We start from the raw sequence: 24,451 nt of genomic DNA, 5'->3' as shown, positions 1-24,451 counted from the left end.
TCCTTAAAAAAAAAAAAAAAATCCTGAAATGTATTGATAATTTATTACTGCTTTTATCTTGGCAGGTTTTTGAGAACAAAATCTTTGCAGCATTATCAGAAATTTTCTTATTCACCAATCTCCTATGTTGTGGCAAACCCAAATATTTGATATAACTCACTCTTTGGTATTTTAAAGGAAACCAGGAAAAAAGTAATAGAAATCATGATTTCATTTATTTGATTGATTCAGTGATTCTAATATTCCAATACTACTTCCCCCCTCCTCAATAAGCGTTAATGTGAGAATTTCATTTATACAAAGATTTGAAACTTGGGAGGGGGCTGTTAAGTGTATGGAGGTGGTAATATAGATGGCTAGGTGATTATATTATTTATATTTAAAATACCTGCCAGGCAATTTTTTAGGCAGGCTAAGTTTTCAGAAAGAGGGTGATCGAAGCTTAATTGTGAAGTATCATCAGTAACGCTCCCTGAGATGGGCAACAGGTGTTTGATCACAGACATGAAATTTCTTGTTTCCAAGAAGTGCTCTTTATGTGCTGGGAAGTTCTGTTTCTACCTGGACTTTGTGCCTGGGGCTTTAAAAACAGGGTGTGTGGAGTTCTTTATTACTGCTAGCATTCTCCCTCTTCCTTATCTCCTCTCTGTGACCTCACTCTGCTGCTGCGTCTCCTTCTCTTCCATTGCTTTTTCCTCCTTCATTCCTCTCCCTGCTCAGGTCCCATCCTAGTCAGAAGGGATTATCTAAAACTGGTAGAAACGTTCACCACATGGTGTTTTGACTTCTGTGTTTCTCTGGGCATACAGTTACGCTTTCGACCATGACTTTATCCCTGTTTTTAAATTAGAGGTGGAAACTCTGGGCTAAGAGATTCAGAGACTTGTTTAAGCCCTGGGAGACAAGTCAACAGTGGAGTTATGATAGAACTTAAAAAGTTCTTAGCCAGGATTAAGAATTTCTTTGCGTGAAGTAAATTCCAAGAATTGTGCTCCTAGATAAGAGTTAAAGTCGAAGAAAGGGAGGGTACAACCCCCCCCCCCCCCGCCATTCTCCCTGAGCAAGAACTAACATGGAGTGTTGTAGGGGGAGGAAATTTAAAAATTCCCAAAGTGGCTGCTTGTTTCCACTGCCCTATCAAGTGGAAAGCCCACTGGCCTGATGACACGAGAGTGGGTTCTGCTGTCGCCTGGCTAACCGATTGTATGGAGTTTCCCAGTCACTAAACTCTCCTGCCATCAGTTTTGTTATGTCATGGAGGAGTGAGCTAAATGTTCTTTAAGGTGGTTCTGTCCTATGTGCTTGGTGTTTTGAGGACTCTTTGGACATCTGTGGGTTAGAAGGTGCCTGGTTTTAGCACTTATGCTTTGTATCTTCTGCTCTGTCTCCTAAGCCAATAATAAGCACATGGTGTGGTTACACTTCCTCATATACCTTCCTGGGTTCTGTCTTCCTCTGCACACCCTGCTGGAAGAAAGCAGGGTAAGTAATGCATACATACATGTATGAACAGGCTGGGCGGCTGCCTCATTTCACCGCTCAGTTCCTGTTTTTTCAGGGAAGGCTGACAGCAAGTAGAATCCCTGATATTCTTGAGGCAGAGGCTTTGACTAGACAGGACTGTTAAGATCGCCATTTCACTTAAACTGACCAGTCCATTCAGTGAACTAGTTGATTTAATCCAATTTTCGGTCGAATGGCTTGTTTTACAAATGTCCAAGGTAATTTGTCATCTTAGCCTAGGCAGGCCCATTTAGTACTGATCTAGATTTCAGTGAGTGTACTGGTAGGGAACATTAGTGCTCAAAGAACGCCCCCTCTAGCTGCACGATGACGATGACGGCTGAGACATCACATGGTGTATATATAGTGTGTCAGCCTGGAAACTGCCAGGGCAGTATGCCTTACACCCCCTTCGCTGTTGCCCCTTTAGCCACACAAATGTTCTGTGCATGGTATATAACCAGCGTTATGCCAGAAGTTAACGGGGGGGGGGGGTTCTTCACTGCCACCTCCCACCCCCTCCAAAAATCCAAATAACATGTTAATCTTAGCAGAGGATGTTTAGATAGGCCTTTATCTTGGGATACAGAGATTCAGGGTCACAGAGCCAGAGGCTGGCAAAATGCAAGCCACCTCATGCTCACTTGGATTTCACAAGTAGGTATTATTTATATGAATATATTTTAACTTAGAAAGGCAGAAATTCTCCTTTTTAACTTACACCGAAAAACATGTGTGTGTGTACGTTCATATAAAGATTTGTTATAAATGCATGTTCCCTTCAGTAGACCTTTTATGCACCTAAATATTTCAAAATGCCAGTTGTTTGACTGAATTAATCCCTTTGCAATAATCTGGTTAATTCACTAAAATAGTCTCATGATGCTACCACGAGATCCTACGGGAGGTTTTGGCACGGAAATGTCTTTCATTCAGCTGTTCTAAAAACACCCACTGACTAAATTGGCCACAGAAATATTCCTCGTCATGACAATGTGCACATAGTATGTAGTCTGTTTCCATAAACAGGTGGAACCACGCATTTCTTATAGTCTAAGCTCACAGTTCTGTATAGTTTTATTCAAATATTAGTATTAGAAAAAGCAAAACTTATAGGCATCTGGATAGCTCAGTCGGTTATGCGTCCTACTTCAGCTCAGGTCATGATCTCACCGCTCGTGAGTTTGAGCCCCACATTGGGCTCTGTGCTGACAGCTCAGAGCCTGGAGCCTGTTTCAGATTCTGTGCCTCCCTCTCTGCCCCTCCCCTGCTCGCACTCTGTCTATCTCTCAAAAAGTGAATAAATGTAAAAAAATATATATATTTAAAAAAAGAAAAGCAAAACTTCTAGAATTGTATTACGGAAGTTCTTTATTTTTATGGGACATTATGATGTCCCCTCTTCATTATTATGTAATTTGGGGGGTAAATCTCTGTTGTTTTCAAGAAATTAGAAAATATGTAAGAAAGCATTTAATGACTTGCTTTCATAGAGGCTTATGTCCTAATATCAAATCAGACTCCAGTGGATTGTAATTGCTGTTGCATGAAATTACTTTTCTCTTAATATTGTTTACAATTGTATTCTTTCTTGAATTTTCTTCTTTCAGAGAAGAGTTCCAGTCACAAATGCATGTGTGATGCATTTTGACATTTACTGCTAAGATGAAATACAGAAATGAAAACCACACATCCGTTTTAGTGTTCTCAGATGTGATTAGATATATTTTATCATATTTTTATGCTACTGACCTAAGGAAAACAGTATTAAGAAAGGGTGACAGTTAAACAGCTAGGACCTGCAGCCTCAGTACTTCTGGGATGAACTGGAATATCACAAGGAGAGATTTATTACGGCACGTTCACGTCCCAGCTGAGCCCTCAGCCTAGACTCATACGTGTTTCCTTTATCGGCAGTTGTCAGCAGACGCTTTATCTTCCAGAATGGCGGACAGTCTCCCCACAGAATTCGATGTGATCATAATAGGGACAGGTCTGCCTGAATCCATCCTTGCAGCTGCGTGTTCAAGAAGTGGTCAGAGGGTTCTGCATCTCGATTCAAGAAGCTACTATGGAGGAAACTGGGCAAGTTTCAACTTTTCAGGATTGCTTTCCTGGTTGAAGGAGTACCAGCAAAAGAGTGATGTTGCAGAAGAAAGTACTGCCTCGTGGCAAGGCCTGATTCATGAAACAGAAGAAGCCATCACTCTGCGCAAGACGGATGAAACCATTCAACACACAGAAGTTTTTTGTTATGCCAGTCAGGATATGGATGACAAAATTGAAGAGACTGATGATGCTCTGCAGAAAAATCCTTCCTCACTGACATCTAGTACTGTCACTAAACCTCTGGATTCTGCATGCTTGTCTGAAGAAACACACTCATATGTCACTAGCTACGAAATGCCTGCCAAAGACATTCCAAAAAATGATGGAGAGATTTCACTAGAAGTAAGTGGTGTAGAGGGCACCTTGGCAGAAGAAAAATATTGTGGAGATGAAACTTGTAGACACACAGTTTCAGATGGAGATACAGATGAAAACAAACCTATAGAGGAAGACAACAATGATCAACTAAAGAGAAATAGGATTACTTACTCTCAAATAGTTAAAGAAAGCAGGAGGTTTAATATTGATTTGGTATCAAAGCTCCTGTATTCTCAAGGGTTGCTAATTGATCTTTTAATCAAATCAAATGTTAGTCGTTATGCAGAATTTAAAAATGTCACTAGGATTCTTGCATTTCGAGAAGGAAAAGTAGAACAGGTGCCTTGTTCCAGAGCAGATGTCTTCAATAGCAAAGAACTCACTATGGTTGAAAAGAGGATACTAATGAAATTTCTCACATTTTGTTTAGACTATGAACAACATCCTGACCAATACCAAGCTTTCATGCAATGCTCATTTTCAGAGTACTTAAAAACTAAAAAATTAACCCCCAACCTCCAGCATTTTGTACTGCACTCCATTGCAATGACAGAATCATCTTGCACTACAATAGATGGCCTTAAAGCAACAAAAAACTTCCTTCAGTGTCTTGGACGGTTTGGCAACACTCCCTTTTTATTTCCCTTATATGGCCAAGGAGAAATTCCCCAGTGTTTCTGCAGGATGTGTGCAGTTTTTGGTGGAATCTATTGTCTTCGCCATAAAGTTCAATGCCTTGTAGTTGACAAAGAATCTGGAAGATGTAAAGCAATTATAGATCACTTAGGTCAAAGAATAAATGCTAAATATTTTATTGTGGAGGATAGTTACCTTTCTGAGAAAACATGCTCAAATATACAGTATAAGCAGATCTCCAGGGCAGTGCTCATTACAGATCAATCTATACTAAAGACAGATTCAGATCAGCAAATTTCCATTTTGATAGTGCCTCCAGCGGACTCAGGAACATGTGCCGTTCGTGTCACTGAATTATGTTCTTCAACCATGACGTGCATGAAAGACACTTATCTGGTACATCTGACCTGTTCCTCCTCTAAAACAGCAAGAGAAGACTTAGAGTCAGTAGTAAAGAAACTATTCACTCCATATACTGAAGCAGCAACAAATGAGGAGGAACTTACAAAGCCAAGACTCTTGTGGGCTCTTTATTTTAATATGAGAGATTCCTCCGGAGTCAGCAGAAGCTCATATAATGGCTTACCGTCCAATGTTTATGTCTGCTCTGGGCCTGACTGTGGACTGGGAAATGAGCATGCGGTCAAGCAAGCTGAAACACTGTTCCGGGAGATCTTTCCAAGTGAAGAATTCTGTCCCCCACCTCCAAATCCAGAAGACATTATCTTTGATGGTGATGATAAACAACCAGAGGTTTCTGGAACCAATAACATAATCATGGCCAAACTAGACTCCTCTGAGGGAAGCAAAAACCTAGAAAGCCCAGGGAAACATCTTGAAAACTAGGAAGAAGCAAACTGGAAGTGCTATTTTGGGCCTTCGTCCTGGCATCAGAGTATTTTCATTTAGAGGACAGTTTCCTATATGAGTAATTAGAACTGGTTATATGATGGATGCTGTGTAGATGTTCTCTTTAGTTCTGTTTGAGACATCAGTCATTGGATGTCTTTGTTAACCTATAAGTAACTGATTGACTGTTGGACAAGGTTAACTTTATTTTAGTATTGGGTGTATAAGTGAGGGTTCCATATTAGCAACTGTGCTTAACGGCAGGTAATATATATCTACTAATGATCTTCCAATTGTATTTGTCTATAACAACAATAATACCTAAGGAATATTTTAATTAGTTTTGCAGTTATTACAGTTGCTACCACCTCTGAATAGTTACACAGTAAATTATGTGGGTGTTTTGTATATGATATCAATGTACAGACATGATGGTAGCAATAGCAACTTATGCAAGTGCCAACTGTTAAAAGATTAGCTTTGCATGTTCCTTTATTTGTCAAGGTCTGGTGTTTACAATACACTTTGCAGTTCAGTTCCACTTTGCAGTTCAGTTCCCCCATTTGACTCTTGTTAACCTATGAGTCAGGGACACCACCACAATCAAAAGATTACAGAAAGTGCTGGAGAATTCATTTAGTCATTGAAGAGTTCATTCTTGGGAAGTTTGTCCCAAAGGAAATCTAGGGCGTAAGGTTAGTTCTGATTTAATACTTCAGAAAATTGCTGCAGAGCCCTGTGCTGGCACCTAACAGAAAAGAACTTCCAACAACTCTAACTCAGGCCAAAAGGAAAAAATATCTTGCCCCCAGGAAAAGGTACTTCAGATTGGCTGTTATGAAATTCCTAAGAAGAAATGGAGTGAGGCATTTCTAACCTGGGATTACAGATGGTTTCTCAAAACCATCCATAGATTTCTAAACAACAGAAACATTTTTTTTCAGAACCATCAGAAGCCAAAACTGTTGTACTACAGGTGTGAATATCTGTGGAGTTGCGAGAAGAGGTAAACTCCATCCACTTCAGTCTCCTGTTTCTGTTCCTTAGAATGATAATCCTATAGGAAGAGAGCCCATTAAGCCAATTTTTTGTTCTGGAATGGAGCATTTCTATGTGTTAGGCGCTTATTGTGCTTTCTAATTACAGTTTCTCAACAACCCTGTGAGGCTGATAGTGAATAGATTTTTAAGGAAGAAAGACAATTATTAATAATTTGCTCAGGGTCTGGTACATGTAGAAGAGCCAACAGTGGAATCTAGGCTTTCTTCTAACATTAACTGTTATAAGAGTGCCTGTACTGCGGGAGGGGAAACATGCTCCTGGAAGTCAGTGCAGCATTGCTCCAGACTCGGGTCTCTCAGCTGATTTTCATCAGGGAAATGGGAAGATTAGGATTAATTAAAAATATAGTTTAGAGCAGTGGAGCTCCTGGCAGCAGAATTTGGCTAAGTTTTGACAAAGGAATGCTTTTTAGAGTATCTTTTGATCTGAACAACATGTTTATAAGAAATGCAGATGTTACTAGGCTAAAAGGTGAGGAAAAGGAGAAAAAGATTTAAGAAATTTACAGCTTACTGGAAACAAGTCGTGAATTGGTCTTAATATTTATGCATATTTTGAATGTGATAAAGTGGTTTTATAGGGTATATTTTTAGGTTTAAACCCATCAAGATAATTTCACCATCTATAGAACTATACTTTGCTGAATTATTGTGAGGATTAAGTTAGGTAATATGTATGAAATCCTATCCAAAGGAATGCCACTAGATGACATTAATATATAGATTTATTACACTTCCACTCACCATTCCAACTGATACTTTGAATAATTTGACAGAATTGTATAAAGTAGGAAAATAGGCAAGGAAAGATAGATTTGTCTTTTTAACTTAGGGGAAAAAAAATGAGAGTCTTTCCCTTAAACCCCCTACTCAGCATCATAGTATATTTAGAAAGTTTAGGATTTAAAGACAAACCAATTAAAAAACAAGTAATTATGAAATAACTACTGGTGGAAAGACTAGCCTGGATGTCAGTATGAAAAAAGAATTGGGCCCACTTTACATATGATAAGGCCATTCATTCCAGATGAATTAAAATGTTGATTATAAAGGTAAAAATAAAAAGATGACAATTCTCATCCCAGCAGTACAAAAAAAACTTTATGGCAGTGAAAAACATTATTGGGAAAGTAGGTGAGATCAACTAAAGAAAAATGAAAAATGGACACCAAACAGGAAGAAAATGAAAAGATTGGGTTAAGAAAAAAAGCTACTAGCATTACACATGAATAAAGTGCTTAATGTTTTTTAAAAAGTAGATGCAAATCCATAAGGCTTTCTACTCTTTTTTTTTAAATTTTTTTTTTTCAACGTTTATTCATTTTTGGGACAGAGAGAGACAGAGCATGAACGGGGGAGGGGCAGAGAGAGAGGGAGACACAGAATCGGAAGCAGGCTCCAGGCTCTGAGCCATCAGCCCAGAGCCTGATGCGGGGCTCGAACTCACGGACCGCGAGATCGTGACCTGGCTGAAGTCGGACGCCTAACCGACTGCGCCACCCAGGCGCCCCAAGGCTTTCTACTCTTTACTAAGCATATTAATGAAAAGATAGAGTACAAATGAGAAGCTACAAATAAAAGTGAATTCTTGGAATGATAATTCAGATTTAAATAGTGTTAAAAATGCAAATTGAAACAACTTTGACTTAGTTTATGTTAATACAGCAAAACATTTTAAAGTTCACGTATCTTCATGTCAGTAGCATTATTATATTAGTAATTTTTAAAAGAATTATTTAGATGATTACAACAAGAGCTCTGTAACCAATCTTTTTTTGCTAGATCAACTCACTTCGATTATCATATGCCTAGGGAAGTATTTAAAAGAAAAATAAGCTACTTATACAAAGATATTTCTAGCAATTTCATTCATATGGGTTTTAAAAAAAAGCCCCAAATTGGGAAATGGATGAGCAGATTTTGATGTATTGGTATTGCTGTTGTAGACTGTTATATAGTCATTAAATGATATTGCTATATGTAAAATTGTATGAACAAATGTTAAGTGAGATTCAAAAGTGTTAAATTTTATGTACTGATTATATTTATGTAAAAATTTAGGTATCTACATTGAGAAGAATCAGAAGAAAACATGTAATTAATTGGAGTTTAACAATAAGGGGTTCTTTATTTTTTTTTTCTGTAAAATATTGTGTGCAATACAAATAAAAAATAATTGGTAACGTGGTTTACTGATTTGGTGATAAAGTTACTTTTTTTTTGGAAACTTCTAAAATTCTCCTTCAAATTAAAAAAAAAAAAATGTTAGAGTCAAAATGTTAAAGTCAAAAGATAATTCCAAACACATGGACAGAATGTTTTACAACTCTTGATGGAAGGGACTTCTTGGTTAGGATGGATTTTGTATCTTTTTATCTTTTCTTAGTTGCTCAGTATTAAGAAATAAGAAGGTACACTGTGACAATTTTTTTTTAATGGAAACCCCAGAACCAAGGGTGGAAATAATAGAAATAATATTAAGGCATTCTAGGACATCAATATGAAGACATTAAATACTAATTTAAGTGTGGACCCAAATCCAAGAATGCCAGGGAACTGAAGGATGGATTTGGATTCATAGACATGGCTAAGCCTCCATCTAGGGAGTATTCTCAGGGAGACCAGCTAAGGACAAATCTCAGGGGACTGAGGACGCTAGCAGACCCTTTCTTCCTGTCAGCCTGACAGATCCAAAACAAGATGATTGACTTCAACAAACATCAGTTGAATATCAACTATGGGTTATGAATTGACATTACTCTAAGAGTTCAAAATAGAAAAATGGATACGTTCTTTTGTACCTGAGAAGCATTCTGTGAGAACATAAAACCTTCTTATCTTAATGAGAATATAAACGTTTTCTATCCATCATACTCTCCATTATAACTACCAACACTCCCTTCCCCAAAAGAAAAAGAGAAATCTGATTTGAGATGCACAGCATTCCTTTGTAGGGTGCCCAAACCTTTTACTACAGTTGGAAACAAGTAGTTTAAGAGTTAAAAGGTAGATCAGTTAATACTTTCTGAAATCGATTTCAGCTAACATTCAGTTAATTAAGTTTCTGACATTAATCAGAAGTTTTTTGTGTTGCTCAGGGGAAGGTGTAAAGAGAAGGTACAAGAGATTGGGTCCCAGGAGCCCAGGGCACTGAGAGCCCCGGGAGTCAGAAGTGTAAATAAACCAAAACGATGAAGCAGATCATAAAGTGTCAAGGTCAAGAAATTCTGGTTAGGATTATTTTTATTTCCTTCCCCTTGGGTGCACAAACAGAAGTCATTCTCTTACTGCATTAAGGTAGTTGCCTCATCTTTGAAGACTTTAAAGTTTTTATTTCAGTATTTTTACCTTCATCATAAAGAGGCATTGCTTCTAGTATAGTTCTTATTCTTTTAACCAATGACCTAATGTATTCACATTTTAACAGCAGGGGATACAATACCGCCAGCTCTCTAAGGCATGAACAAAGAAGCTGATTCAGCTGAAAGAATTGGACTGTAACATGCATATTATGAGAGCAATTCTGCCACAGCACCGGTAGGAACACAGTGCTTTTTTCTCTTGACAACTACATTTTCTTACATGAACCTCAGGACAATTATGTCAGGTAAGAAAGGGCAGGTATTTATACCCATTTTCTAGATAAGACCAGGAGGAATTGAGTGTCTGACCTGGACGCACTTCTAGTAAGTGTTTAGAATCGAAGTCGAACTTGCCAGGTTGCCGGACTCTGAGCAGAGCGGTCTGTCGCGTGTAAGAGTGTGTAACACAGAAATCACTATTATAAAAGTGGCTCCTAGAATCTGAGCGTACATTTGTTTTCCAAAAAAAGCAAAAGATCTTCCTATAAATTAAGATTTGTGTCATTAAAGTGGGGGGACGATGGGTTGGAAGTGGGTGAAGGGTTAGGATTACTCAAGCTCACGCCCGAAATCAAAGCAGACTGTATCCTGGTACTTATTTCAAGAGCTTCATCTCTCATAGGCAGTGTCTGCTGTTTCCTGCTGTTGTCTCCCTGCTGTTTTTGCGGTTGCTAAATATGTGTTTAACTAACACTCTGAAAAACTAATATGAATAAAGGCATGTCTGCCGTCAGAGGAAACAATGGCTTCAGAAGTTCAGTGTTGACAAAGGTTAATAGGAAGTAATACCTGTTTGTAGTTGGGTCAGGAGATCCATCTTTAGGCATGTTCTAGTTTTCAGGAAATAGGAATCCTTGCGGATGTTAGTGCCATGGACTTTATGCCAGTTCTTTTTATTACTCGTCACATAATTAAACCTCTTGAGCACACCATGTCTGTTTGAGACTTGTGTTCCTTTATTTATTCATCCCCTATAGTTAAAAGTAGAAATATTGCTAAGTCAGTATAGGGAAGTTATTTTTGCATTATAAGTTAATTTCATCATGATGACAAGTTTAAAGTTTTTATCCTAATTTCAGCATTTCTATTACCAATTATAAAGAAGAAATTGGGGGGAAATGTACTGCCAAGGAAGAGCAGAGAATCTTGTTTTTAGGCAATTAATGTAATTGTTAATTTCCTAAAATGATTTCAGTGAAGTATTATGGAGAAATGAACTGTATGTCCTTCTGTTCTTTTAACAGTCCCGTTTTCTGACTGCATAACACTATTTTTAATGGCCTCTGTTGAAACAAATACCAACCAGGTGTTTATTAAAAGGAAAAAGCAGAAGGTGGGAAGTCATTTGTCATGGAATTATAATCTTTAAAGGAAAGTCTGAGTGCAGTGTACCTCCACATTCTCTGCAGTGTCTTGCACCTCACAGGTGGGCAAAAATAGATTTGCTGGTTGGAAAGACCAACTAGCACTTTAAAGCACCTCTTTCCTTCCCTGTCACCCGTTTACCTTCATCACCTCATCCCAGACAGAGGACTCCTGGTGCTAATCTCTGGGGAAATGTATCAGAACCATGGTCTGGGGTCTTTTTATTGGTAGTTACAGATCATTAGTTTTATGATAAGCCTATGTGTGTCAATAAAAATACCTAAAAATAGGGAACGTTTTTAATAATCTATAAGATGTTCCACCTAATACCTTTACTAATTTTCTCCCATCAACGTAGTTTTTCTCAAACCTGGGTGATTTTGCCTTTCAGGGGACATTTGGCAATGTCTGGAGACATTTTTGGTTGTTAGAACTAGGAAGGGGGTGCTATTAGCACCTAGTGGGTAGAAGGCAGGGACGCTGCTAAACATTCTTCAGTGCACAAGACAGCCCCCTCCCCCTCCCCCGCCCCAAGGATTCTCCAGCCCCAAATGTCAATTGTACCAAGGTTGAGAAACTTCATTATAGTCAAGTTTTGGATATTTATAATGAATTTGTTTTTCTTTCTTTTACCTTTTTTCTTCCACATCTTCTGACTATAAGTGCTTCTTCAGCAGGGTCATTGTCAGCGGGAACTGCAGTCCTGGCTGCTCCCCTGTATTCCCCCCACACACACCCCTGTCTACCCCTCTCAATAATCAACAGTGGCTTCCTTCTGAAGCATTATGATAACTCAAACTCCAAAACAAAACTCAGAGAATTAGAGAATATATCTCATCCTGCCCCAATTGTCAGTATAGATTAGAGATTTGTGGGGTTTTTTTTAATCATTACATCCAGAAATACAATAATTCTGCAAAAACATTTATAGAAATGCAGGATGATATTTATTTTAGTGTTTTTGTAATATTAACTTATTCTTTTAGATGATATCTTTCTATATATTGCAAACAACTGCCTCAAAATCAACATAAAAATATTTTAATATACTTTTTTTAGAGGGGTGCAGTTCACTTGACAGGCTATAGGCAAATTAATCAAATTACATGTATGTAATAATATCTTGTGAGTTTCAGAGAAGCCAATCCAAGACTAAATAAACCACCCATAATTGATTTGTACCCACATTTACACTCACTAATGGTTCACCAAGCAATGAGACAGTGTAGAGCTTGACATTTTATAAACAGGGGTTAGCAAAACAATACCTAAATTGTAATGGAATGGGTTTGCATTGTTAATGTGGGGAAGAACCTTAACTAAATTACACTGCAAAGAGAAACAGGGTTCAGTACAATGACACATTTATGGAACACTGTCCTCCAGTTTTTCTGCTGGATCCCGGAAATGCAGAGATAGTAACTGTAACTAACACTGAGCACTTCCTCTATGCCAAGCACTGCTCTAAGTGTTTGCTATATTCCTCTTACTTAATCCTCATAACAGCCCAGTTGGGTACATGCACTTATTATCCCCGTTTTGCAGATGGGGAAACAGACACTGCAAAGACAAAGAACTTGACCAAAACCACACAGCTGGTAAGTGATAGAGCTGGGCTTCAGTGCCAGGGAGTCAGACTCCAGAATGCACAGGCGTAACTGAGATGTGATGTGGGGTTTTCAGAAGGGGTCAGAGCAAGTCCAGGAATGAGTGCCAGGAACTATTCTAATATCTTTATACATATCATCTCATTTTTAAGATAACCCTGTGAGGCAGGTATTAACGTTGCCATGTGTAGATGAGAAATCAGGCTCATAATTTCCCCAAAGTTATAGAATTGGGAAATAGTGGAGCTCCCATGCCATTGGGGCTGACACTGGTGCACAGCTCACTACTGCATCAATCAGGCTGTGATCACTTCTGTGATATAGGTATGGGTATAGACAAACTTCAATGGATGCACAGAGAATTTATTTTGTCTGACTAGGGAAATCTAGGAAGGCTTCATGGAAGAAAAAGCCAGGGCCCTGAAGATGGAGAAGGATTTCTAAAGGCCAGTGTGAAGAGCATTCCACACACGGAGAACAGAGGAAACAGGCATGGGGACAATGCGGTTGCCTGCATGATGTAGAGAGGTGGGGCACAGGGAATAGGGCCCAAAGTATCAATCATGTTGAACCATGATAATTTCCAGTTGTGTTGAATCATACTAATTTCCAGTCTGTGATATTTTCAATACCAGGGGACTTGTATTCAGTGGATAATGAGGAGCCGCTGAAGTTTTTCTAAGTAAAGCTTGTGTTTAAAGGGATACCTGATGGCAATGTGGAGAGAAGCTGGGAAGGTGCATAGACTCCACGGATGACTGGTAAAGAGGAGAAATATGATATGGCCTGGGCAGGGCGGTCAGAGTGCAACAGGCAGAGAAAAACATGGACATAGAAAGAAAGAGAAAAGAGCTGAGAATGACTAAATTTTCAGCATTGGTACTTAATGAGTGGAACACATTTAACCAAAATTGGGAACAGGTTTTGAGGAAAAACAAACGAGTTTGGTTTGGTCATACAAGGATCAGGAGTAGTTCTGGAAGGTCTTAGAGAGTTTTGTATGCTAGGGCATTTTTGACTTTGTCCTAATGGTATTGCACGTAATGTCATTAAGCAAGGAAATGGGCTGCATCTGGATATGCATGGAGGATGAATCCAAGGGCAGCAGAAATGTAGAAAGGAGACCGGATAGAAGGCTATGGGAAGAGATGATGAGAGTCTGAACCAAGGTCATAGCAGTTAGGACAGAGGACAGACTTGAGAACAACTGGGGACATTGAATCAGCATGACTCAGTGATTGGTTGTGAATGCTTTGAGGAAGGAAGGGAAATCAGAAGACAGTTGAGAAGGAACTGGTAGATAGGGACGTGTTGGGAATGTAAACATGGCACTCTGCTGGGTTTGATGGGGTAACTCCTGCTCCTGGGTTAGTTCCTGGTGGGGAAGATTCCTATTCTAGGATTCTTGGGTATACATTGTTTTTTTTGTCTGTGTGTTTTTGGTTTTGTTTTTTTGTTTTTTTTTTTTTTCTCCTGGGCTTGTTAAGCCTCAAGGATGTGAGTCACAGGCTGCCAGTACCTTGATTACCAGAGAGTCCATCCGAGACTTAGGCCACATAGACAGCAAGCAAGCCAATGATGGGAGGAGAGAGGCAGCACTCTGATGAATGATTTCAGACCCCAAGTTTACATGGTTCATGTTCTATTTCTATTGGACAATGTGCCTGCAGCCAGTGCCACTTTAGACTTCCCAGTTATATAAAATATCCAGTTTTTTTTTCCCCTAAAGGAAAAAAAAAGTGACATAGAAATAGGAAATGAGGTAGGAGAGGTGTTATAAAAGCCCAGGGGAATTTCAAAAAGAGCCTGGTCTAAGGTGTTGGTATTACAAAAAGGTTGGGTATACTAATGTTTTAGCATTAATCAATTGATTTAAATTGATAAAATTTATCAATTCATTATCAATTGATAAAATTCTAGAACAATGGCTTTAAACTGAAGAGTATTTATGAATCAAATGGGAACATCTCTAAACTACAGATTACCAGGCACCACTCCCTCATTCTGGGTTGGTGAGTATACAGAGGGCAACTGTAATTGATTGATGGGTGGGTAGTGGGTTGTCATGCCTTGTGACATAAATAAGTGGGAATAAAATAAGTATCTGATGATACAATGGTATTTAATTGGATACAATGGGATTTAATGTATCTTCTGGTGCATATTTTGGCAAGTTGTATTAAAAGCATTAAAATTTTGTCCATCATCTTACCCAACAATTATATTGCCAAGAATTTATCCTAACGAGGTAATCATAGATGTATGGAAATATATAGCTGATAGATTATAATGTCCATGACTAATGCTTATTAGGTGTGTACTACATGCTAAGTATTGTTATAAGTGCTTTATGCATATTAACTCTTAATCTTTATCCCAACACTGTGAGGTAGTTAGATACTATTACCCCATTATTCAGTTAAAGAGAGTTAAGCCCCAGAAGATTAATTTGTTCAAGGCTTCATACAAAGTGGAGGATATAAGACTGAAACCCTTGATGGTTATGTTGTACTGTCTCTCCTCACAGAATTGTTAGGATAGTCAAAAATTGAAAGTAATCTAAAGATATGCAGTGTGATACCTAAGAGAGCAGATGTCTCAGAAATCAACATACCAGCAAGCAAATCATTCAGGACTCAGACTCTGGAAACACTCTTAACCTCCTCTTGCCCCTGAAGATGATCAGAACAAATCCCATCATACCTCACATCCTTGCTGAGACCAGTTGGTGCCTAAAGGGAAAGGCTGTCCGGTCAGTGACGACCCAAATCTTTATGGACCGGTGTGTTTCTCCATCTGATCCAATCCTGAGCTCCCGCCATGTATGCTCAGCCTCTCCTCATGAGCACCAAATTCTCTTGTATCTTCAGCCTCTTCTCTGAACATCTTCTCTGTTTCCTTACTTTTCCTTAATGCTGGCAGCCCCCATGGACCCTGGTTTCCCACCACCAAGCAGAAACTGCCCTCCACCCCCCGCCGCCGCAATGCCTTATTATAATGTTGCTAAGTGCACATTGTTAAATAGAATAGAGGGTGCTGGATGGTGAGTTGGGGTTCAACAACAGACCACAAGATAAGCTGAGATAGTTTATTACTCATAGGTCCTGGAGGAAGCACATGACATACCTTGAGGGGTCACAGAGGGAGATCAAGGCAGGGTGCTGTCAGGGAGAGGCAGGACCCTAGCACATATGCCTTTATTAGGGTCCATGGGCAGAGTGCTTTGGGGTTCCCCAGTCAAGGCAAGATGGGTCAATTCAAACCAGAAAGAGTGTGGTGTGGGTATGCTACACAAAGGTCTTATCTGAGGCAGGCAGGGAGGGGAGACTGTTGATTGCAAGGGCTGTTGGGAAAGTCACATGAGGAACTTCTGTCTGTAGGCTACTTCCTGGGGCTAGGGTGCATGAGGGGCTGCTGTGAAAGTCCCTGAAGGCTGTTTGGCCAAACAAAGTGGATGCTGAGGCAGCAATAGCATGGAGTAGCTTAGCTGAACTCTTGACATACCCCATAGACCCCAGGGCCAGGGAGTAGAGAAGGTGACCCACTGAGTATCCCTGTGGCTTCCAAAGCATTACTCCCTCATTTCCCTGTGAAACCTTTTGGTCCCTCTACACTCGCCCTCAGTGAGGCTGCCAAATGGAACTCAGCTGTCACACAGAAGGGCAGGGGGTGTAAAGCTTAGGCTGTTGGCTCATATTCAGAGTCTTCTCTCCCACTCCCAGATCATCCCCACCAGTTTACCATCTAGCCACCACCCCAGCTGCCTCTTGACTTGTGACCACCCCATTCTGTTCTTTGTTTAAAGAGCCTGTCTTCTGATTGCCTCCCACTTGCTACCTCCATATCCTCAAGTTTTATTCATTTTCTAAATTATTTAAAACTTTTTAAATACAGAAAAGTGCAAAGGGTGTGATAAAGTGCCCATATATCTGCCACCCACAGTGATCAGAGATGGACCTTCCTATTTTTATTTTAACCTATCTTTAAAGAATTAAAAATTACAGATAACATTTACATCTGTGTATTTCCCTCTTTAGTTCAATCCACCTGCTCCCTCCTAGAGGTCACTGCAGACACAAATGCAACATGAAGCCAAGCAGTACTTCCGTTCTTTTGCTCACAATTTATTCACCCATTTCCCTTTTTTGATGGGCCTTGGGCTATTTCCTGTTTTTCACTATAACATAATAAATGGTGCCTCAAAGTACATCCTAGTTACATCTTCTACTCAATGTACAACAGTTTCTCTAGATCTGTGCTGTTCAACATGGTAACACTACTCTGTGCCTCTTGAGTGCTTGAAATGTCACTAGTCTACACTGAGATAACACACCAGATTGTGAAGATTTAGTATGAAAAAAATACAAAATATTTCATGAATTAGTTTATGTTGATAACAAATTGAAATATTTTAAATATGTTGGGTTAAATAAAATGTTATGAAAATTAATTTTATCTGTTTCTCTTTACTTTGTAAAATGTGGCCACTAAAAGACTTAAATAATATATGGCTCACATACTTCTACTGAACAGCACTGCTCTAGGGCATATAAGTAAATTTGGAACTGGTGGGCATGGGTAAATTTTCAAATGGGTTTTTTTTTAATTATCTTTCAGTCCCACCCCTTTATATAAAGCCCCCCTGCCCCCCAAGTTTCTTGGTGATCTTTTCTCTCTCTGAGCTCCTATGGCACATAGGTCTGAATGTCTCATTTGGAATTTCAAATATACAATTTTGTATTTTGGTTTGTCTTTCTGTGCTGCCTTTTCCCCTTCACATCAGGGACCATATATGATGACTTTGCTTTCCCAGCAGTAAGCTCAGAGCCCCACATGTTTAGAGCAACTTAAATATTTAAGGAAGATTTAGACGCTCCTGGCATGGTACCTGTCTGCTTTTAAGCTGTGACTTGTCCTGGAATAATTTTATCTTATTTGCCTAAAATATGCCTCAAGTTTCTTATGCATACAGGATTTACTCTACTCTCCCTACTATGAGAAAATTGCCTAGGAAGTAACATTAGTCTTTACTCTGCTTCCCTTTCTGTGAAGAAACTGCTGTGGATATCTTTCCAACACACTTCTCACTTCTAATGGGTTCTGGAGTCTCGGTAACTGGCGAGGCCAGGCAGGCTTCACGTGTACAAGGCCATTTAGTTAGGTCTATAAAAGCTCCTTTCCAAATGACATCACCTTCAGCTATTTTCCCGTATGTTACATCTGGTTCTATTAAACATGGCAGTGGGGCAGCTTATACAGAAATGCAAAACGCAAGGGCAGACAGGAATTAAGCTGGAGGTGAGTAAACTACGATGAAACTTAAAGCTGTCGATACTACATAGACAAGGTCCCCTCCCTCAGAGCTGGAGCTTTGTGAGTGACGCAGCCTTTGGTATCCCTGTGGGATTCCATTTTGTGAAATGAAGTACTAGTTTCTTGTGTTCCTCCACTGGTGTTGAGTCCATGAAGGAAAACCTGGGAAATGAGCAAATAGCCACAGAGAGATTATATTAAAGGAGATTTTATTTTAATCTAGACCAACCATTCCCAAAGTTGGTCAGAATCATCAGGGGGGTCTCTTAAACATGCAGATACTTGGGTTGCATTCCAGGCCCCCTCAAGCAGAATCTTCATGGGCAGGGCCTTGGAACCGACATTTAAACCACTTCTCCAGGAGATTCATTTATGGCTATTTCAAGAGCTGGCATTTGGAGTCACTCTTCCTACCAAGGGAGACAGACTCAGATGTAGAAGGTTTTAAATTAAACATCAAGGGAGAATCCGTATGAAGCCCAATCTGACAATGTGGGAGAGAAGGTGGAAACTAGCATATGAATGGGTCTGGAAATCAACTCCACTGCAGCACCTGCTAGCTTTGAGTTGTGGCCTTAGGCAGAATACTTGTAAATCTTTCTTTAGCTTTTTTCCACTTGATATTCCCAGCTCAGGATGACTAAGACTCACAAGAAAATGATCTTTTCTTGCCTATCCAAACTGTTCCACAGTAGTCACAGATAGGTTTTACCTTACATGCCCACCTCCTGAATGTGCCTTTTCTTTCTTTATTTTAATGTTTATTTATTTATTTTGAGAGAGAGCAAGTGTGAGCAGGGGAGGGGCAAAGGGTGAGGGGGAGAGAGAGAATCCCAAGCAGGCTCCACGCTGTCAGCCCAGAGCCCAATGCGGGCTTAATACCATGAACTGTGAGATCATGACCTCAGCCAAAATCAAGAGTCGGGTACTTAACTGACTGAGCCACCCAGGCACCCTTCAAATGTGCCTTTTAAACCTCAAGCATTGTGTCCCAGCATTGCACGGCCCAGGGAACACAGCAATTATATTTGTCCTTAACACATTCTGCCAAGCTTGTTATCTTTTGTAACCATTCTCCTTTTATAGTCCTTAGGTATCTCATAGCACACTTTTTAGTTGATTAGTTACTTAACACACACACACACACACACACACATTTATTTTATTTTATTTTTTTTTGTTTTCTTTTTTTTTTTAGTGCTATTCTTTTTTTTTTTTATATATGAAATTTATTGTCAAATTGGTTTCCATACAACACCCAGTGCTCATCCCAAAAGGTGCCCTCCTCAATACCCATCACCCACCCTCTCCTCCCTCCCACCCCCCATCAACCCTCAGTTTGTTCTCAGTTTTTAACAGTCTCTCATGCTTTGGCTCTCTCCCACTCTAACCTCTTTTTTTTTTTTTTTCCTTCCCCTCCCCCATGGGTTTCTGTTAAGTTTCTCAGGATCCACATAAGAGTGAAACCATATGGTATCTGTCTTTCTCTGTATGGCTTACTTCACTTAGCATCACACTCTCCAGTTCCATCCACGTTGCTACAAAAGGCCATATTTCATTTTTTCTCATTGCCACGTAGTATTCCATTGACACACACACATTTAAAGCTGAGTGTGTTGTATTCATCCTTGAGAGAAAAGTGACACTGGTCATTGGCTGTATTTCAGTACTCTCCATTTGCGTCAGCAACAAGGTGATAGAAAATGATTTTGAAATGGAAGCAGGGTGTTACCACCTGCTGTAAAACCTAAACTCTGAGAGCCCTTTGAGGGTTTGGTAAATTATGAATAACTGAATTAAGATTTAATTCTGTATTTCTCAGATTTCCTCATATTTTAATTTGCTCTTCTGGGCTATCTCAGATTTTCATATCTTGGTGCCAGATTCATAATCCAGGAAGGAGTACTTAAAAACTAGAATCTTCGTTGCATGCAGGGGGTCACATGGCTATCCCACAATTCATTCATGTGTTGAATTTTTCCATAGAGTAAATATAAGACTTCATGCTGCTTTATTGATCACAACCAACTCACTTAGTCAAATCTTTCTGAGGAAAATCTGAATAGACCTCTGGACTAGAAGTCAGAAGAGGTGAGTTCTCCTCCAAGCAAGATGTTATTTGTCTTATGACCTTAGGCTCATCCCAAATCCCAGCCCCCTTTCTCACACCCTAACCAAATGAGGACATGAGCCTTGCCTCACAAGTCTGTGAAGAACTGATGATAAACATACATGGGCAGTACTTTGAAAATTTTAAGACACCATATGAAATCGGTGTTATAATTTGTTATTGTCACTGGAGAACAAGAGATGACAAATCTAACAGGAATACCACTTGACTTTATGATACCCATAAAAATGAATATTTTGTAGGGACTTTTTAATAGTCAGAAGATATCAAGTGATGACTGTTGAATAGTGGGTTGAGTTGAGATAGGGATCCCTTAGGAAAAATAGCAGAGAGCTGGTTTGGTTTTTTGTTCTTCTAACCTGTATATTGCTATTTTCCTTAAGAAATATATTCCTTTTCTTTGAAATCTGACTGTGACTGTTGCTAAGCGTCATTTCACATTAGTGTTTACTTACTTACAGGGGTGCCTGTGTTTACTCCAGTGTTTTTATTCTTTATTTGAGAAGAAATATGGCCATATATACATAACTTTTATCATCAAAAAATATAATAATCTCTTGTTAACTATTGCAGAAGCGAGGAAGGATGCCAAGACACAAAAGACATGATCCCTATGTCTGAGGTGTTTACAATTTAACTGGAAGATAAGACATGAGAACATAGAATGGTGACCACAATACAGGACACAGTAAACAGCAACCATGAATGTACACTCTGTGCTGTGCATGAGCAGAGTGTAGTATGCACTAAGGAAGTTAGAAATAGTGAAAGAATAGGTGGGATAGGTAGTGGAAAAAATAATCAGAGTTCCTTGAATGCCAGTACATTAAGCAGAGGGAGCTTTGCAGGTCATTATGCCAGAGGGGAGATTACGAAGGTTGTAAGATTATTGCTACAAGTTCCCCCCAAATAATGCCTAAGGCAAAACATATGGACGAATAATTTATAGAGGAGTATATATCCAGGAAATCAAGAATGAGAGAGTCAAGGAAGAGGCAAGGAAAAAAGGATTCCAAATATCAAAGGATGCACCACTGGGCTGACCATAACTTCCCCTAAAACAGCTGATTGCTTCATCCTGCGGGACATCTTTAGAGAGGCTGTATGAAGCTAGCACACCTTGAAATAACCCATGGAATGGGTAGGGGGTGCAAGCAATTTAATCACTGGCCCCTTCTTGTCTGTTGACTCATACGGTGCCATTATGCTCCATGAGGTATTAACAACTCCTTGCCTCTGGGCTGGGCTAACTGGGTCAGAGCAGCAGTGGGGGAAGCCAGAGCCTCTGTGTGTCCAGTCCAGTGAGGGCAAAGGTGCACAGAGGCCTGTGGTTGCTATAGCAGCAGCAGCAGCAGCAGTAGCAGCAGCAGCTGAGGTGTGACTAGTCAGAACTCCCATTTCTGGGGAGTGAGGCAGATAGTCACAGCCCATATTGGAGAATGGGGGCTTGTGAGCTGGGTCAAGGAAATCTGGGAGGACATATAAACCAAGTCCAGTCTCTAACTGGTATTTTGTGCAAGACAGACGATGAGTCTGGACAAAGGGAAAAAATTGATCAGTTAGGATTAGGTCAGAGCAATCACTTGTGGGATGTGAACCTGCATGAGAATAGTGAGAGGTAGGAAGCATAGAGATAAGTTTAGAAATTTTTCAAAAGTAAAGCCTTCTGTCAGTTTGAAATGAAAATGCGAGCTAGAGGAAAGAGGAGAAGGGGAAGTCTTAACAAGTCTACATGTTCCTAACATGGACCAGAAGAGGCAAGGTCCTGTCAGAGGAGCGTTCTCTGATGCAGCTTTTCTGGGTAGGTTGCAGTGGATTATCATAAGATCTAGATTGCTGTGTTCAAGAAGTAATTTTGATTAAGTGGTAAAAATAAAGAATGTATGCTTCCCATTTTACTTGTGATACCCATTCCCATTCTATGAGTGCAGTTAAATTGGGATTAGAATTTGGAATCGAATTTTTAGAATTTAGAATACCGCAATTCCTGACAGATTCTTCCATTGGACTGTTTTATGTTGTTACTCTTTCAAACCGCAGAGCAGTTACTTTATATCCAAACTGTCCTCTTGCACTGGACCTGTAGACACTGGTCATAATGGGTATTTTGAGGGTCTGTTAGTGTAATGATTATCCATTTTTTCCCCAGTGTGAGCTATCTTCTTCAATATCTTCCCCTGGCAAACAGACATAAATATAGAGTAAGTTCTAATGAGAACATATCCCAAGATGGAGCTCTGCCCTCTCCCCAAAACAAACCCTAAAACTGTCAAATCAGAGACAAGGTAAACAGTCTAAAACTGGGCTATCTTTCCAAATGGAGCAATGGGAAGACAAGGAGCCAAGTTCGAAGCCCAAGAAGGTGAGGCAGAGGTGCTGATATTGAAAGAATCAAAGATAACTTTGGGGAGATGAGCCTGGGATGATTTCCAAGCTACTGTGCAGATGCCAAGGTAGCCTCGGTGGAGGGACACACATGATAGACAAACTCTCCTGTATTTTGCCAACAACATCAACAACTATTTGCTCCTGCCTCCCCTGTGAAAAATCACTAGATTTAATGGGAGCGAAAATGCACTCCCTTGAAATACCAGTGAAGGCAGCATGAGCAAGGACAACTGAGACGATAGTGCAGACATGATCAACTGCAGACATCGTCAACTCTGAGAAGTTGACCCACAGACCCCATGCTGAGGGATGCCTGGTGGAATCCCTCGCTTCTGAGGATTCACTGACCCTTGTGTTTGGGGGATTCCCAGTTCTTTTTTTTTTCTTTTTTAAATTTTTTCCAAGCTTTTCTTTATTCTTTTTTTTTTTTTTTTTTTTTTGGTCTCAGTTCCATTTGTGTGTGTGTGGGTGTGTGTGTGTGTGTGTGTGTGTGTTTAAGTAATTTCTTTTTCTTTTTTTTAAGTATGAAATGTATTGTCAAATTGGTTTCCATACAACACCCACTGCTCATCCCAACATGTGGCCTCCTCAATGCCCATCACCCACCTTCCCCTCTCTCCCACCTCCCATCAACCCTTAGTTTATTCTCAGTTTTTAAGAGTTTCTTATGGTCCCAGTTCTTAATGCACAACAGGCATATGGTGGCTGGATTTCCACATGGCAGTCAACACAAAATCTCTGTTTAAACTGCTTACCTGAAATCATAACTTTTTAACCCACAGAGCTGTAACCTTCATGATATGCTTGATTTCTTTGAAACTGAGTCTGTGTACTGACCTTGAAGAACAGTAAATTTGTCTTGGGAACACACAATGGAAAAATGCAATTTGAAAAGGGGAGGGAAACAGAGATGGAAGAAGGAATTATTAACTACAACGAAGTTTCTGCCTTAATAGACAGCTGATGAATGCCTAAAATATGTGTACTAAAGACCCTGCATCATTTGGGTGTTTCTAAGAACTGCTTTTATTGATCAAATGGAAACTGGGGTTTCCAATGGTTGGGTATCTATTCAAATTAGCATGGTCATCTCTAATTTCCTTTAAATTCTTCAGCTTAAAAACTTGAGTTTAAAAAATTACCTTTTTAATATCAAATGTAGACAAGATTGCAGAACATATGTAGTAGGTAACACATGGATTATATATGCTTTCTCTAGTGTCTACTGGTATAAATTTTTGGTAATTACCAAAGGGATTTAGAAAATGAGATAGCATAGTGTGGACTTTGAAAGCGTATTGATTTGAGTCTTGGCTCTATTTTTTTATTAGTTTGAGACCTGGGCAAGTTATTTAACTCATTTTTATCTGAGTTTCCCCTACAGAATGGGGATGATAATAATTTCCACATGTCTTACAGAGCTGTGAGGATTAAATCAGGTACTGTCCTAAGCAGACAGACTGCTTAACGGTACCTGATGCCCAGGAAGTACGCCCAATATGTTACCAGGGTGAAATTACCTGTTAATTAAGTAAAAGGGAGCCAGAAATCTTACTCAACCAAGCAATGTAAAGATTTCAAAGAAGAATTCATTACTTGCCTAAGAGAATAAGCTTTTTCAGGCATATTAAATATATTGTCTTCCTTATTTAATGTTCAAATAAGTGGAGGTCACTAATTAATGAAGTAGTATCTTTATTAAGCAACTTCAAAGAGTTTTGTTTCCATTACTACATGTATGAAAGTAATTAAGCTGCATATTTAGAAATTTTCTGCAAATCATTACATGTTTTTGAATGAACAAAATTA

At 39.4% G+C, this 24,451-nt stretch overlaps 2 protein-coding genes across 4 annotated transcripts in view; both read left to right on the top strand.

Moving 5' to 3' along the window:
* The window catches only part of OPN3 (opsin 3), a 51,285-nt gene that overhangs the window by 8,234 nt on the left and 18,600 nt on the right, over window positions 1–24,451 (top strand). Inside the window, exons 2-6 of one of the 3 annotated variants that reach the window (XR_006705979.1) lie at window positions 9,904–10,083; window positions 11,083–11,264; window positions 12,749–12,801; window positions 13,191–13,338; window positions 13,446–13,571. The exons of 1 other annotated variant lie outside the window; for it this stretch is intronic. The gene's annotated coding sequence lies outside the window, so the exon portion shown is untranslated. Of the gene's footprint in view, window positions 1–3,113; window positions 7,751–7,990; window positions 8,669–9,903; window positions 10,084–11,082; window positions 11,265–12,748; window positions 12,802–13,190; window positions 13,339–13,445; window positions 13,572–24,451 lie in introns of those variants that run through there. One more of the 3 variants, XR_006705978.1, reaches the window with a different exon arrangement.
* Window positions 3,448–7,677, top strand: CHML (CHM like Rab escort protein). The gene has a single exon (XM_045453107.1). The coding sequence runs from the start codon at window positions 3,448–3,450 to the stop codon at window positions 5,410–5,412; it is 1,965 nt and encodes a 654-aa protein (XP_045309063.1). The 3' UTR covers window positions 5,413–7,677.

This window comes from Leopardus geoffroyi, chromosome C3 (genome assembly GCF_018350155.1).
Source record: "Leopardus geoffroyi isolate Oge1 chromosome C3, O.geoffroyi_Oge1_pat1.0, whole genome shotgun sequence".
Taxonomy (NCBI): domain Eukaryota; kingdom Metazoa; phylum Chordata; class Mammalia; order Carnivora; family Felidae; genus Leopardus; species Leopardus geoffroyi.
This window is presented reverse-complemented; position numbering and strand designations above follow the sequence as displayed.